This window comes from Brassica napus, chromosome C7 (assembly GCF_020379485.1).
Source record: "Brassica napus cultivar Da-Ae chromosome C7, Da-Ae, whole genome shotgun sequence".
NCBI classification, from domain to species: domain Eukaryota; kingdom Viridiplantae; phylum Streptophyta; class Magnoliopsida; order Brassicales; family Brassicaceae; genus Brassica; species Brassica napus.
In genome coordinates this window covers 12,023,401-12,041,039 of record NC_063450.1, presented here as the reverse complement: position 1 = coordinate 12,041,039, position 17,639 = coordinate 12,023,401, and the positions used below count along the sequence as shown (strand labels likewise).

Genomic DNA, 17,639 nt, shown 5'->3' with positions numbered 1-17,639 from the left:
TCTGGTAAGCAAGGAGGCCTTGCATCACAGCCGTATTTGGGGTAAGCCCTCCCCTTTTAGTTTTCACATGATAGGACTCCATCTTCTTTTTTCTTACGTTGCTTTCTCACGGGGAACGTGGTGAGGCTCTGGGTGTCCGCCATCTATGATGAGCACCAGAAGGCTAAAACACGGAAAATGTGTCCTTTTTATACCCCTCCGCCAAGATTGGCGAGGGCTACTTCATCGGTTAATGGTTTATCTTCCACCTCTTAATCGGGTGCTAAAGCCGTATCTAATCATGATGCATTGGTGGATGCTCACTGGAGGTTGATTGGCGAGGTGTTCTTTCTCCGTAGCCAGGTGCAGGACGTGATGGCTCGCCGGGATCTGTTGGTTCAGCAGGTGAGGGCATCGGCCAGATGAGAGCTCATGAAGGAATGGCTGGAGAAGTGGGTGGAGCACTGGGATCCTGAAGAAGAGTATCGCCGACATCTGTTCCTGTCCGGGGGGATCGACCAACAGTGGGGGAGTTTTTCCCGGGTCGCCACCCCGAAATCTGTTGTGGGCTCACTATTCTCGGAGGACCCTTCTTTCCGAATGATTTTTCCTTTGTTTTTCTTTTTGAAACTCTGGCTTTTGTCGAATCTCTTTGTTCGAATAATGTCTCTTTGTAGCCCCTTTTGATTTTTTTGCAATAACGGCTCTTCGTTATGTTTTTTATGCACCCTTTCCTATTCCTTTGCATGCTCTGACTGTAGTACTTCGAATCTTTAAGAGGACCCTCCCCGCTTGTTTCTTGGTTGAGGTGAGACTCGTAGGATATGATCGCTCCTTGTCCTCTTTGTAGATTAGGTAATGGGATCCTGGGAGTGGATCGAACTTAGGTCTTGCGTTAGGAAATGTTGCGAAGATCCCGAAGTCGTTTTCAGAACCCGAGGTTGTTTTCTGAATGTTGGGGGTTGCCCCAGACCTGGAGATTATGTAAGGACCAGAAGGTCGTCAGGGAACCCGGAGGATACGTAAGGGCCCAGAGGTCATCTGGGAACCCGGAGGTTCTTCTTGATCCTGAGATCACGTTTGGGGACCCGGAGGTCGTAGGGGAACCCGGAGGTTCTCCTTTAGATCCTGAGATCATATTTGGAACCCGGAGGTTCTATGGGAACCCGGAGGTTCTTGAAATCGTAATTGGACCCTGAGGTCATGTAAGAACCTAGGGGATTTCCCTTAGATCATGAGATCATCTCGGGGCCCTGAGGTTGTATTTGTACCTTGAGGTCATGTGGGAACCCAGAGTTTTTCCCTTTGGATCTCAAGATCGTGTTGGATCCTGGAGGTTTTAGATCATGGAATTTTTTTTGGAACCCAGAGGTCACTCTTTAGACATGAGGCCATACATGAACCCATAGGTTCTTCCTTAGATCTTGAGATCTTGCTTGGAACCCGGAGGCTATATGGGAACCCGAAGGTTCTTCCTTAGATTTTATACACAGGACCCGAGATCGTATGGGGAATCATAGGTTTCCTCTTTAGATCTCGGGATTGTATATGGACCCGGAGTTCCCTTGGGAACCCAAAATATTTGGCTTTGCAGGGACCGTACTTCGCCTTCCTAGGCAAGACTACTACCGGTACCTGTTCGGATCTCGCATTCTGCCGCTCGGAAGCTGCCAACTATCAAGTTCATATGCTGCATTCTACTTTTGCAGGAAGTCACTATTCGACTTAGGGGGTGCTGGTATGGGTGTAGTGACCCAAGTGTCGGACTTTGCTGCTTTCCACGTCTAGATAAGTAGATATTATGAGGTGCTCCCGGACTTTTGCACTTTTGCTCCCTGTATTTCACAGTACTTTTGCAAGTATACCAAGTGTTCCCTGTATTGTATAGCACGTAGCGTTTTAATACATGTACTTTCACATGTGGTACTCTAGGGACCCTGATCTGCCCTAGGCTGCACCGGGGCTTTAGGTAGTTTTGACCGCATACTCAAGCTTGCGCAGACACATACCTGCTTTATGTCTCATACCAATTTTTTTTTCTTTGGACGTGCCACTGTGGACGTGCCACTTTTTGATAAGGGTTGGCCAGGATCAGAGGTCTCTGGAAACCTGATCCAGCTCGTATGCCCTTTTAAGTATAATGATTTTCCTACTACCCTTATAGTCGGAACTATTTTTATTATAAGCTTTGTCCGAATACGTTTAGCATACATAGGAGTAGGAAATCATAATGTATATAGTAAGATATTAGAAATCGTGGTCCGGAGACCGTATTAAAAATGATAGGCTTTGAGGTGCAGGGCATTCCAGCAGTTGGATTGTATTTTACCTTTGCTATCTTGTAGCCTGTAGGTTCCTGCTCCCCGCACCTCGATTACCTTATAGGGTCTATCCCACCCGTTGGCGAGTTTCCCTGTCGCTTTCTCTACTCGCCGTAGAACCCAATCCTCTTGCCAGAAGGTCCTAGTTCTTACTTTCTTGTTGTAGGTCCTTGCGACGTCTTGCTGGTTGGACCAGTTTCTTAGTCGAGCAGCCTCTCTCTTTTCGTCGAGTATGTCGAGGCTCAACGTCATCAGTTCATCATTTTCTTCTTGAGAGGCAGACCCTGAGACCGTTTTTCTCACGTGCATCTCTGTGGGTATTATGGCCTCAGAGCCGTAGACTAGCGAGTAAGGAGTTTCATGTGTCGCTGTCTTGGGAGTGGTCCGGTAGGCCCAGAGGACTCCGTGCAGTTCTTCTGCCCATTTCTTGTGAGAACCCTCCAGTCGGTTTTTAAGCATGTTGACCACGCTCTTGTTCGTAGATTCAGCTTGTCTGTTAGACTGGGGTGCCGTGGTGTGGCAAAGGTAAGCTTTATGCCCCAGCCCTTGCAGAACTCCTTGAAGTTGTGGCTTGTGAACTAGGTTCCGTTGTCGGTGACGATCTCTTGGGGGACCCCGAAGCGAGTGATTTCGTTCATCCACAGTAATTTGCGGATCTGAAGGTCTGTTATCTGGCTGAGTGCTTCTGTTTCGACCCATTTTTAGAAGTAGTCAGTAACTACCAGGAGGAAGACCTTCTGCCCCAGCGCAATAGGGAATTTCCCTACTATAACCATGCCACACTTTCTGAAGGGCCACAGTGAGCTTATGGATTTGAGGTTTTCCAGAGGGAGTTTGTAAACCGGAGCGTGCCTCTGACACTGATCGTAGTGTCTAGCTTGTTTGTTGGCGTCTGCAGCCATCATCGGCCAATAGTAGCCTGCCCTTCTGGCCCTGAGCACCAGGCTCCTGCTGCTAGAGTGGGATCCACAATCTCCTTCATCTAGTTCTACAAGGACTCTAGCGGCTTCTTGAGGCATGACACATCTCAAATATGGGCCGGAGAAGGATCTCCGGTAGAGCTTCTCCTGGGAGATGCAATACCCTGCGGCTTGCTTCTTGATCTTTCTGGCCTCCTTGCGGCCTTCCGGGAGAATGTCATTTTCTATGTCATCTAGGTTTCGTCCTCTTCGATAGCGGAGATATCTTCGGATTGTGGTTCCTCCAGGGTGGCTGGCCATTGAAGCACAAGCAAGGGGATGCTCATCTGGCTGTTCGTTTCGAGGGCGGACCCTAGATTAGCCATGGCATCGGCTTGCGAGTTCTGCTCCCTGAGGATTTGTGTGAGCTTGTAACTTTTGAATTTCTTGATGACTCGCCGGGCGACCGCCAGGTATTGGATCATGATATCGTCCTTTCCTTGTTATTCTCCATGCACCTGGTTGATTATCAGCTGGGAGTCGCTGAAGACCTGGATGTTTCCTGCCCTCATTTTATGGGCGAGTGTTAGCCCTGCGATTAAGGCCTCGTACTCGCTCTCATTGTTGGTTGCTTTGAAGTTGCACCTCACGGACCTTGAGGCCGTATTCCCTATTGGCGAGGTAAGCATTATTCCTGCCCCGGCTCCTCTGACGTAGCTAGATCCATCTACATGCAGGACCCATTATCCCTCTTCCTTTGTTTCGCTTCGGAGGCGTACCTTTGCACCAGAGCTGGGAGAAAGGCAGGGGAGAATTCGGCCACAAAGTCTGCCAGGACTTGTATAGCTGTAGCTTGTCGAAAAATCACATCATATTCCCGTAGTTCCACAGCCCATTTCGCTAACTTTAGGCTTGGGGAGGACCAATTTTATGGGGAAGGAAGTGATGACCACGATTGAGTGAGCCTGGAAATAGGGCTGCAGCTTACGGGCAGGGACTATCAGAGCTAAGACCAGCTTCTCCAGATGGCTGTAACGGGTCTCTGCATCCAGGAGAGCCTTACTCACGTAGTAGATTGGTAGCTGCTTGCTTGCTTCCTCGCTCATTAGGACGGCGCTTACAGCATGCTCTGAGACCGCTAGATATAGAGCAGGACCTCGCCGAGCTGTGGCTTGGATAGGAGAGGAGGAGTGGTGAGATAGGCCTTGAGTTCATGGAGAGCAGATTCGCACTCTTCTGTCCACTGAAAATCCTTTGGGTTTTTTAGGGTCCCAAAAAAGGCGTGAGACTTGTCGGAGAGCCTGGAGATGAACCTGCTCAAGGCTGCCATTCTTCCTGTTAGATTTTGGAACTTTTTGATGTTCTTCGGGGAAGGAATTGAGTGACTGGCCCTGATTTTCTCCGGATTGCCTTCAATGCCCCGGTGGGTTACAATGTACCCGAGGAACTTGCAGGAACTGACCCAAATGAGCACTTAGCTGAATTAAATTTCATGTTGTACTTCTGGAGAGTGGAGAAGGCTTGCTGCAGGTGAGATATGTGATCTTCGGCCTCAAGATATTTTACCAGCATGTCATCGATGTAGATGGTCCGCCCTATCTGGTCTCCAAACATCATGTTCACCAACCTTTGGTAGGTTGATCTTGTGTTCTTTAAGCTAAAAGGCATGACTTTGTAGCAATAGATCCCTCTGGATGTCATGAAGGATGTCTTTTCCTGGTCTTCCGGACGCATGAGTATCTGATTATAGCCGGAGAACACGTCCATGAAACTCATTAGCTGATGCCCGACTGTGGCATCAACCAGCTTGTCGATGTGAGGCAGGGGAAAGGGGTCCTTCGGGCAGGACTTGTTGAGGTCTGTGAAGTCTACGCAGACTCTTCACTTCTCGTTCTTCTTCTTGACTATGACCACGTTGGCTAGCCACTCCGGGTACTGTACCTCGCGAATGAACCCTACGCCGAGCAGGCTTTTAACTTTGTCGTTGATGATTGCATCCCTTTCAGGGGCAAACTTCCTCTTTTATTTGTCTGACGGGCTGATGTAGTGGGTCTACTTGCAGCTTGTCCATGATGATCTCCGGATCGATCCCAGGCATGTCTGCGTGGGACCAAGAGAAGAAATCATAGTTAGACCTGAGGGAGTCTATTAATCAGAGTTAGACCTCATAGTTAGAAGAACCGACCTTGAGGTGTCGGGTCTTGTCCCCTTCGATCATTGGCACGTCGTCCATCTCTTAAACCTCTGGATTTTTTGGTGTGATGAGCTGGAGGTTTGTTCTGTAATTGCTATAAGAACTTAGTCTTTCCCTTCAAAGTAGTCTGGTAGCAGGAGCGAGAATACTCCTGATCCCCTCTGAATACTCTTATGCCCGAGGGTGTAAGGAATTTCACCATCTGCTGAAGAGTCGAAGGGACGGCTCCCATGCCGTGAATCGAGGGCCGTCCCAGGATCATGTTCTAAGATGATTCACAGTCAACGACAAGGAACTTGGTTGACATGTTAATCCCTTCGGCATACACCGGGAGGGTGACTTCTCCAGCGGTCTGCTTGACTTTTCCGTTGAATCCTATGAGTGGGGTTATTCTCCGAGTTAGAGCGCTTTCTTCCAGCCCCAGAACCTTATAAGCGGCTTGGAAGATGATGTTGCCGGAGCTTCCAATATCTACCTGTATCCTCTTTACCAGGCAATTCGCTATAGTGAGTGATATGACAAGGGCGTCATGATGTGGGGTGAGAACCCTTTCTTCTCGGGAACTGATATTCACACCGTCGATTTCCGTAATCGGAGGAAAGCCAGGAAACCCTAACTTTCCCTGAAGTCCCGGATTCTCTGCGATAGCCAACGATAAGTGGCCAAATAAATGCGGAAAATATAAAAAGATAACAAAACAAGTTTATAGAAAAGGTAGATCTTATTTCGAATCCGCGTAAGATCATTACAAGAGATTATCAAAGCTTCGACCGCACGAGCGGTCAGCAAATTACCTAGTTCTAGCAACTTAAAACCTTAAACCTAGTTGAGTCGCAACTCGATAACAGAAGACGAAAAAGATACGAAAAAGGTTTTGATTTGATTCCGGACTGAGCCTTATGAAAGGCTGCCTACGTACCCCTTTCGAGGATCAAGACAAACGTAGTTCGATTGAAATACTAGAACAAGAGATCGAACTGTCTAGGCAAGTTCGTCTAGTAATCGAGTGCAAGTCATAGAAACAGAACATGTCGAGAATAATACCTAAAAGTTTCTAAGTGCAGAGAGTTCTAAGTCTAAAAGAATTGTCCCTTTGCCTCTTCAACCTCGACGTCCTTATATACTCCTCCTGGAGGCGGTTTGCTCTTTCCTTTTTTGCCCTCGGTCGAGTTTATCGCTTCGCGGAAATATTCCATTTTTCTTCGATCTTCATATTTATCTTTTGAAACTTCACATTTATCTTCCGAACTTGACATTTATCTTCTCCTGAGAAGTAGAAGATAAACTGTCATAACAATTGGGCTCGATTTTGTATAAAATGGTAAGTGGGCTTCTCGCTGCGTTTTGGATCCTTTCGGGCTGTTTTTCGACTTAAGCATTATTACGATTTATCGAAAGAGCGCTTCCGAAACGACGTCGATTCCGAAGTAAGTTCGAATTTTCTCATATAGTGGAGGCAGTTCGAGGTGTTTAGTTAACCGTTGCCATTTTATATGATCAATTTGAACCTCTTACGAGAAAACAAGTTCTTACGGTTTTTAAATCGAAAAGTTCCAACGGTGATTCCAATCGAGACGAAACAAGAGCAGGTTCGATCCAATCCTGAAGGAGGGAGCTACGAGGACGGGACGAAGGCAGGCTAGTTGATCCGACTAACCGAACGGGCAAGTTGGACGGCATGCTCGATCCAATTCGCCCGTTCGGCGAGTTGGACTGGTTCAACTCGCCGAACGGGCGAGTTGGACGGTGCGTTCAGTCCAACTCGCCGAAGGGGTGAGTTGGACAATGGTTGTTTCTCTGTTCAGGATCTGTTTGTCCAAGGCCCGGAGTAACCTTTCTCGAAGACTTATTGTGTGAATCCTTTTCGGAGTTGTTACGAAACTCTATTTCGGTTTTCCCGCTATTTTTTTACTATTATTTCTTTCTTTTCAAAGAGAGACATTCTGCATGAGAGCTTTCCAACACTGATTCCGTCTTGACCGATTTTGACCCCAACATCTTGCTCCTTGGCCGTGAAGCTTATTTCATCCGTACCCAGAAGCAGGCGTTTTGGCTTGGCTGTCTCTAGGCCGTGCTTGGCGTTCCAAGTGCTTTTCTTTTCTGCCCCGTGGCTTATGCCGCTGATTTCCGAGCCTCCTGATATGACATGGATTACTCGGTCCTGTCGAGGACTCGAGGCGGGAGCAGCTTCAGTGGGCTTTCCTGTCGTCTCTTTGCTTAAATGGCTCTTGGCTTTCTCGAAAAGGAAGTCCCTGAGGTGTCCTTTCTTGAGCAATTCGTTGAGCTCAATCCTTAGTGCGACGAAGTCCTCCGTTTTATGATCGTGGTCGTGGTGGAAGTCGCACCAAAGACCAGGGTTTTGGAAAGAATCAGGTGCTTTCATCTTCTGAGGCCACTTGACCTGTTGACCCATCTGCCTTAGAACATTGATCAGCTCCGGCCTTGAGATGGCGAGGTGAGAGATATCTGGCCACGTGGACTCTGCCATACGTTCTTCCTTCTCGATCGGCCGGTTCTGGTATCTGCTTCGGCTTCTATTCCTGGAATCCTTGGTTGGTCTTGGAGAGGATCTCTCGTCTCACTCATTTTGGTCCGGCCTGGCCGCATTGGGGTCTTCCTTTAGCTGCACCTTAGCACCACTGGCGACATCTTCTTCCCATTTTACATGTGCCCAGGCTTGGGATAGCACGTCTTCCATGGTCTTGCACTGGTATTTGGTTAGCTCTTTATAGAGGTCCCCGTCGGGGAGCAAGCCTCTCTTGAAGGCAGAGATCGATTGCAGTAGGGATGTTGCATTCAGGAATGGCCACCTTCTCCTGATTGAAGCGGGATATGTTGCCTCGCAAGGGTTCAGCCCGATGCTAGAAAATTTCGTATAAACCATCAGAAATTTTCTCCAGGTCTCTGTTGCTGGCGAATTCCTCCACGAACTTGTCGCTGAGGATTGCGAAGGAGGATATGGACCTGGAGGGTAGAATGATGTACCATTGCAAGGCGGGTCCGATCAGGTGTGAGCCGAATCCCTTGCACATGGTAGCTCCGGGCGACTCCTTCGGGATTCCGTCATACGCCTTTATGCTGGGGAAGTAGAATTTCCTTGGCATTTCGATCAGGGTGATCTTATCCGTGAAAGGAGTATCGGCGTAGGAGTCGGGGTTGCTTTTCCGGATGGGGGGGGGGGAGCTACCCCTGGGAGCCTTTCCACCATAGATTGCATGGCGTCGAGCCTCTTGGAGAACATCTGCTCCAGGTAGGCAGACATAAGGGACTTCGTCTTCGCAATTCCCTCGGGTGTTTCCTTGTCAGGTTCCGACTCAGATTCGCCGTCTTCTACGTCGTAGGTCCGAGTAACCTTAGTCATTTCGCGCGTTTCTGCGTCTTCATTCGACTTCGTAGGCGGGCGAGTGATAGGCCGTGGATTTTACCTACTTTTAGCCATGGTTTATATACGTTTTAGAGTCTTTTATATGCATTTGGACCCTTTTTAGAGTAATTATAGGTTCAGGTACTTACTAGAGGAAAATGAGGTATTTGGAGAAATTTGGAGACTATTTGAGAGCTTTGCTGAAAACAGAGGAAAAGTCGATTATTGTATCAGAACATCGACAGACGATTACCAAGCATAATCGATCGATGGAAAGCTCGTAGTATATCTCGACGGTGAAGCCACCCGCGAGTTAATGACAAAATTAGAAGATTGCAAGTTTCAAAAAAGTTCCAATAATTACATGTTAAGTTCCTGGCCGCCTGTTAGGCTATATTATTAGGGTTTTGTATTATTGTACAGGCAGACTTGACTAGAGACCTTTTAGACCTAGTTTTGGAGAGAAGCAACACACCATTGGAGGAAGAGAGAGCTTAGGATTGGAGAGATAGATCTGAACTACAAAACAGAGAAGATCTTGAACTCCCTTGCTTTCACTTACTTTATTGTTTACTCTTGTTATTTTATTTAAGTATTATTCCGACCATCATAACCATGTGCTTTATGAATATATCTGAGTAGTCTTATTGTTAGATTTAGGTTTCTCGATAGGATGATATAGGTATTGTTAACTTAAACTGTTGCTAGGGTGTTTAAAATATAGTTTTTCATCTAGTTGTTCTTAAAGCTAAGTTTAGGATTGATCACCCTTTAAACTAGGATCTTAGGATTAATTGAGAACAAACCATTGCTTGACTCAATACCTGAAAATAAACTAGTATGATCTAACTGACTAGATACACACGAGAGTTGGTATATTAAGTTAGAGGACACCATCAAATCCGCTCGTAAAGCTTTCTAGAAGAAGCATCGATCGACGCAACGAGAGTTCTGTCGATCGATATTTTGAAAGGTGTATCGATCGATATTTTGAAACGTGTATCGATCGATATTCTTTACGAATCATCGATCGACACTTTCTCTGATTAACATACGAAAGTTGAAATCCGAGATCCATATTAGATAATCTAATTGATTATAACTAATTTTGAATCCGAAAACAATTAATATTAATAAACCCCTAAAAACACAAATCCAATTATTTACTTATCATACCTGAGAATATCCATGAATCTAGCTAAGTCCCCAACTGTTAACAACCTCAAATCAAACTAATCGAGCAGCTGCCTTTCTCACCCACCATTTCATTTATTGCTTTAAACCTATCAATCTAGCTATGTGGATTCGATCCCTAAGTACTACATCTTAACCTCTTATTTGAGAGAGTAATTTAATCCTTAGGGTAATTTGAGTGATATCAAATTTGGCGCCGTTGCCGGGGACTCTTTCTTATTAACATTAGATTAAAGTTTAGAATATAGTTTAGATTTTGTTATAGAATTTGTTTAAGTTTTCCTTCTTTCCCTGCTGAGAGATGTACTCAAGATGGAGGACATGGATTTCGGCTGGACATCGATCGATAGAATAACAACAACATCGAGCGACATGTCGACGGAAACATCGGTCGATGCTGCAGTACAGACATCGGTCGATGCTGCAGTACAGACACCGATCGACGTTGCACTACAGACATCGATCGACGAGTCGACGGAAACATCGATCGATGATACCCCACCAGAAGCAGGTATGTTTTCTCTTACCAATCATGCTAATGAAGAAGTAGTCCTAGGTGAAACTAAAGGTCAACTAAGCAACGCAATTAGCCAAATCATAAATGAACAAGGGACTGCAATCCCTGTTAAAATTAATTCAATCTCGAATATAGATAAAGAAACAAAATTGCCTTTGCAAGGATGATACCAAGAAATCTGGCCTCAGCCTCGAATACCTAATCTTGGTACGTTAGACCCCTTTCCGTGGAACCGTCTCAGAACACCCACACGATCACATCAAATACCTAGAAGACATGATGAATGACGAGTATAATCACTGTAAACTCTTCTCATTTTCCTTAGAGGGTGACGCCAGAAAATGGCTAGACCAACTACCAGCAGGATCTCTAACCTGCTGGAAGAAAATTAAGAGTGCTTTCATTAATCACTTCTTCGATGAGACGCGTTACTAGGATGTAAGGAAGAAAATCTCCACATTCCGCCAAGATCCACGAGAATCATTCAGAACCGCCTGGGAAAGATTCAAGAATTACCAACTTGAATGTCCCCACCATGGTTATTCAGAACCTCAGCTTATTAACACCTTTTACAGGGGTGTTAACCTACATTTCCAAATCACGCTTGACACAACCAGTGAAGGGAGCTTCAGTATCAGGAACCCTGAAGATGCAAAGCGTTTGATCAAGAATGTAGCAACGGGTAGATCCTACGAGATGATGGACGTAGAACGAGGAAGAAGAATTGATTCCATAGATGGGCCACATTTCGCTGAAATTAAAGAATCTCTGGACTCACTTCATTCTGTTCTAGATGAGCAAAATCAATTTGGGATTCACCAAATTGATGATGATGTCCTTTCTGACCTAGAACAACAGGTAGAGTTCGTGGATATTCCAACCTTGAAAGATCGGTGTCCCAATCCTGACATTGACAGCTCTACCCGAAATTATGATGCTACTGTTGGATCACGCTGAGGCAGAGTGAAATTTAGGTTAAACCAAACCTTCACGGGAAATCGAAAATTGGCCACTGACCTGAACGGAAATATAAATATAATCTACAGTGAGCTAATGAGGAAGTTCGACACTTTAAGTGAACACATTAAGAGACTGGACAATCAAGTAGCGGAAAACGCGACGGCCATCAAAAGAGAAACAGGACATCTCCCTGGGAGAACTGACGCAAATCCGAAACGTCAAGTTAATGTTGTGTTACTAAGAAGCAGAAAACGCCTCACCCCAAACGCAACAGAAATTAACCATGCGAAAAAACCCGGTGAAGTTGAGAAAACTGGTGAAAGTAGATCACGACCGATACTTCTCGATAATCCTGACCTAGGATCAGAACCGTCTCAAGAAAAGGAACGGTCCAACACTGGAGAAGCTGAGAGGGTGACGATCAACCTCGATGAAGAAGAGGAGGAGTCGGAAGAAGATGTGGAAATCGATCGACAAGAAGGGAATGACATCGATCGGCCGACTACGGGAAATATCGATCGACAGATTGGAAACAATGTCGATCGACACTCAACTACTGCCAAACCGGCAGTAGAGAGAGTGTGTAGGACTTTGCCGTCCTTTCCTCCCAGCAAGTCGCAAACTAAGCGAGAATTGGATAAGGCGATTTGCAAGAAAGCATTTGATAAAATCACGCTAGAAATTCCACTAAGTGAAGCCATAAAAGTATCACCCTCAATAAAGAAATATGTGAAGGATATAGTATCCAACAGCTTCCCAGCTGCTGAACACAGCGTCAAGATGGTTTCAGAGGAAGTAAGTGGTATAATCCAAGGTGAAACCCTGGTCAAGAGACCTGATCCTGAAAGCTTTGTTCTAGATTGCAACATACGAAATAAAATTTTTCCTCGATCCCTTTCTGACCTAGGTTCCAGTGTAAATTTCATGCCGCATTCTGTTGCGATATCATTGGGATACAATGAGTTTAAACCAACCAAAATAACATTGGTTCTTGCCGATAGATCCGTTAAGAGTACCTGAAGGAGTACTAGATGACGTGCCAATAAAAATTAACAACTGTCACGTACCAACAGATTTCGTTGTGTTGAAATACCAGAATGAACCGAAAGACCCCCTAATTTTAGGTAGACCATTTCAAGCCACAGCTGGTGCGATCATCAACGTCAAGGAAGGTCGGATATGTTTAAACATTGGAAACATCCCAATGACTTTCGATATGGAAAAACTAATAAGACGACCTTTAATCGACAAACAAGCCTTTTATGTGGATGATATCTTTGACTTGGCTGAAGAATCTTTCATAGACCTATGCTCAGATGATCCCCTGAAAAAAGTGCTTACATTTACTGAAAAGGAGATATTCAGCATCGACAGCAGGGCTGATGAATACGCGCGATTAATGGACGCAAGTGTAGAGATAGCAAATGTCGATGACGTGGAGGATGAAGATTGGGAAATCAATGTCGATTGATATTTAAAAGACGCTGTCGATCGACAACCATCCTCTCTAGAAAATTGGAACGCAGAAAAAGCACTGAAAGTTGAGTTGAAGCAACTACCTGCTGGACTCAATTACGCTTTTCTCTATAATAATTCATACCCCGTGATCGTAAACGCCAATGTAACTAACGGAGAACTCACGTTATTGTTGAACAAACTGCGCAAGTATAGGAAAGCCCTCGGATACTCTCTCGAGGATATTCCTGGTATCTCTCCAGATCTGTGCATGCACCTAATTCACTTAGAAGATGATTCCAAATCGTCAGTGAAACAACAAAGGAGGCTAAACCCGAACTTGAAGGAAGCTGTTAAGAAGGAAATTATCAAATTTCTAGATGCTGGAGTCATCTACCCAATTTCGGTTGGTAACTGGGTAAGCCATGTGCATGTTGTACCTAAGAAAGGCGGTATTACGGTAGTGAAGAATTATAAAAACGAGCACATTCCAACGTGAACTGTCACCGGGCATCGAATGTGTATCGATTATAGGAAATTAAACGCTGCCACCAGAAAACATCACTTTCCTTTGCCCTTCATTGATCAAATGTTGGAAAGATTGGCTAATCACCAATATTACTGTTTTCTTGACGGATACTCTGGATTTTTCCAAATCCTTATACACCCTGACGATCAAGAAAAGACTACCTTTACATGCCCTTTGTAATGCACCTGCCTGTAACAGCCCCAGACCTTTCTAGGCATAGGTCGAACCACCGGCCAACAATGAAACATGAACATGACCGACGGGCTGACCATCTACGATGGTTTGGGAATGTTACATGACGGGTTAACGAGTGATCCGGCCAAGGTCACAAAAAGTGCAATTCGTGACTAGGCTAGTCCGCCCACTAACACGTCCCGTCAGAATCAAAGCCTAAGGCTTCTCAACCCGTACCCCAATCTGACGTTGTGTTAGCTCGGACAAGCTAATATCAGTAACAACAAGTCGTTTGCATAAAACATTCGCTTTATTTGTTTCATAAAATACATGGTTCACAACACACAAAATATTATACAAGTGGTGGCATGCCAAGAGAGCGAAAGATACATACTAAAGCGAATCTACACCAGCCGTTAGCTTCCCACGAACTCTACAGGCTCACTACTGGTCACTTGAAAACAACAACGAGTGAGGAGTGAGTAATCTGGCATTACTCAGTGAGTTACAATCCCCAACTAACAAATACGACCCCTCTCTATCCCACCCCAAACAATCTAAAGCGAGAAGTTCACCTAATAATAATTCAACCCAATTCAACGGATAATAATAAGCAATATCAGAAAAACGCAGCTGGAAAAATATAGTAAAATAACTAGCATTATGCTAGCTCACCACCAAACTCAACCTAGAAATAAATTAGGGTTTAACAATCCGAAACACGATTTAATATATATAACTAACTCGGGCCCCGGTGACGTTAGGTTCCTCCTTCACTATCGGTGATATCCTATCTCGCTACCACAAAGGCCGAAAGGAGGAACTTTCAACTGACTGCGGCCCACAGTCCTTCGGGTCACCGCGGGACACAGCCCACAATCCTTTGGGTCACTGCCACATTACACCGTCGTGTAATACTCAGCCATAGGACATGACACCGTTCGTCTGAGTCTACCCGATCCAGAGAATAAGGAGTTTCCTTCAACCCGTTGGGTACGAGGTCTGAAGGAACACTAAATCACCCCTAATATGCCTAGCATTGTGGGTTGTGGATTACACAAATGCTGCCGGCCAAAATATAACCAATACTAAACCCGGTAATATAACCAAGGTTTCAAGTAATAATCACAACACAATCAACCACATTCCAGAATCTAGCATAAAGACTAATTTCAGAATACCTAACTATCCACAATTTAGTATTATCTAAGCATTCTGCATTCGCTAACTAACCAATAAACCTAACCATTAGCATGCTACTACGGTTCTCAAGCAATAACTAAGCATGCTATCAACTCAATCAACCAAACCTCAACTATTAACTAATCAAACCGTTACTCAGTTAGACCTGGCCTCCTCCCATGATCTAACTTCCAAGTAACGGGAACCAATATAAAAACAACTCAGCAATCAATTGATTATAACTCACTGTTTTTGTTTGACCGTGGCCTTGACCCCAAACCCGACTTCTGCGATCCGAACCCTTTCTCGACCTTCTCAAGTAGACCCACGTCCAGACTGCTCTTGAACTGGTCTCCACTAGAACTGATCTCTATGCACTTGAAAAGAACCTTCTCCAGGTGCTGACTCAAATTCGGCAGAGTATTTTCTCTCGAAAACTGCCTAAATCTCTCGAAAACTACCGAAACACGATCTTTCTTTCTTTGCTTTCTCTCTCAGGTTTTGAACTGACTTTGAAGTGTTCTGGATATGTTCAAATGAGAGGGAGTCGTGGGCTATTTATAGGTAACATCAACCAATCAGGAACAAGCCGTGTGGCAGCCCGTGTGTCGCTTTGCATTGCTCCGTACGCATGTGCGGCGGCACCTCGTGCTCCACATGGCTGGATGCATGACTTGATCACATTCAAGGTGACACCATGTCCTCTACCCGTCTGGATGCATGGCCTGGCTTCATGCAAGGAGACACCATGTCCTCCACATGTCTGGCCACATGCATCGCGACACTCAGCTACTTGGTCGATCCACCTCGTGCTTATGTGTGTCACTCTGCATGCTGTGATCATTTGTATTGCAACACCTCGTGCTTCCCTTGTCAAATACCATACCAAGAAGTTGACACCACGTCCTGATTTCATAGATCGAACCACCTCGAGCTTTTCGGCCCATTCATCCAATTTCGGCCTTTCCGGTGAATTTTCGTCCCCTGATCAATCTCAAATATTTTTCTACGTCCGTTCTGTTGCTCTGAGTATTTTTAATAAACTCCTGACCTGACGGAAAATATTTCCCGAGCCTCCGGATTCCCCAAAAAATTCATAATACCAAAATTAGGGTTTTCCCGTCGTGCCTCGATCCCGTCGTGCTTACTTCCCGTCCTGCTTGGCTACCGTCCTGCTTCCGACTTATTATGTTCCCAACATAATATTCTACTGATACGAAGTTTTGAAGAAAACTGCGTGCTTAAGAAACGTCGTTCTTCTAAAACATCGAGTTTCTAAAACGTTGTGCTTCCAAAAATGGTGTGCTTCCAAAACATTCTTTTGATCAATCTAGCACATTGTCTAACCATGATCGATTAGCTTATTTGACTCATGGTTTACTCACGATCAATTCTTCGATCTCCTCATACTTCAAAACTTCTCGATCAATTTGATCGCCCGCGACTCGACCACCAAAAAGATGGCTCGACCAGTCTTCTTTTTTTTTTTCTTTTTTTTTAAGGGTTTCTACATTCCCCCCCCCCCCCCCCCCTTTAACAGAATTCGTCCTCGAATTCTAAGGTTTTGAGGGGCCTCCTTCTTCCGTCACAACATCCTCTCGGAAAAACTCCTGGTGATGAGCTTTTAATCTCGCTTCATCCTCCCAAGTAACATGAATCATGTTTTGTTTTTTCCAGAATACTTGTAACTGGGAAATCTCACGATTCTTCAGCTTCCGAATACATCGTTCTCCCAATGAGATTGGTCCATCCGGATACGTAAGGTTTGTCCCCAACTCCTCGATTCTCTTAGGCTCAATAGCACTTGGATCCCGTATATGTTTCTGAAGCATGAAAACATGGAATACATGATGTAGATGCATATCCTCTGGGAGATCCAATCGGTAAGCTACCTCACCAACTTTCCCGATGATCTTGTACGGACCAATGAACCTGACCGCAAGTTTCCCGACTTTGCCAAATCTGTCCTTCCCTTTCTGTGCAGTAACCTTCAAATAGACCCAATCTCCTATCTCAATAGTTACCTCTGTTCTTGACTGGTCTGCATACTTCTTCTGACGTTCCTGAGCCTTCTTCATGTTGGTCTGAATCGTCTCCAGCTTAATCATGGTCTCCTAAATGATAGGTGACCCAATCATTCTTCTTTCGCCGACTTCCATCCAACACATAGGCGTTTTTCATGGCCTTTAGTATAACGCTTCATAAGGTGACATCCTTATGCTCGAATGATGACTGTTGTTATACGAGAACTCGACCAACGATAAATGCTTTTCCAATTTCCTGCCCAATCGAGAATACACATCTGAAGCATATCCTTGATGGTTCGGATGGTCCTCTCTGTTTGGCCATCTGTTTCTGGGTGGAACGCCGTGCTTCTGAATAGTTTGGTTCCCAAGGCTTCTTGTAGTGCTTCCCAAAATGATGTTGTGAACCTTGGATCGCGATCTGAAACGATGTCTGAAGGTACACCATGTAACTTCACAATTTGCTCGATAAACAACTCGACCAATACTTCAACTTTATCAGTTTCCCGCATAAGCAACAAGTGTGTAACCTTGGTTAACCTATCCAGAATCACCCATATCGAGTTGTTCGATCTACCTGGAGCAGTGGGTAATCAAGTGATTAAATCCATGAAAATCGAGTCCCATTTCCATTGAGGTATCGAAAGACTCTGCAAGAATCCTCCTGGAACTTGATGCTCGACCTTGACTTGTTGACAAGTTGCACACTGAGCAACCCAACGTGCTACAGATCTCTCCATGCCCGGCCAGTGGTAGTATCTTCTCACATCTTGGTACATCTTTGAACTTCCAGGATGGATACTAAGTAAGGATGGTGTGCGATCCTTAGGAACCGTGATCCTTCTAT

General features: G+C 45.2%; 1 protein-coding gene across 1 annotated transcript; it reads right to left on the bottom strand.

Annotated features, from left to right (window-relative positions):
- Positions 1-5,658: 5,658 nt before the first annotated feature.
- LOC106408783 lies at positions 5,659-7,881 on the bottom strand. The gene is made up of 2 exons (XM_013849484.1): positions 7,306-7,881; positions 5,659-5,877 (listed from the first exon to the last, which is right to left on the bottom strand). The coding sequence occupies exons 1-2, from the start codon at positions 7,879-7,881 to the stop codon at positions 5,659-5,661; spliced, it is 795 nt and encodes a 264-aa protein (XP_013704938.1).
- Between the last annotated feature and the right edge of the window lie 9,758 nt (positions 7,882-17,639).

Excerpts from the sequence above, each read along its gene's own strand:
- LOC106408783 (XM_013849484.1), bottom strand. The coding sequence starts at position 7,881 with ATGGCAGAGTCCACGTGGCCAGATATCTCTCACCTCGCCATCTCAAGG. Across the intron at positions 5,878-7,305 it reads TTGAAAAGAAAGAAATAATA|AGGATACAGGTAGATATTGG; the intron begins GTAAAAAAATAG and ends TGCCTGGTAAAG.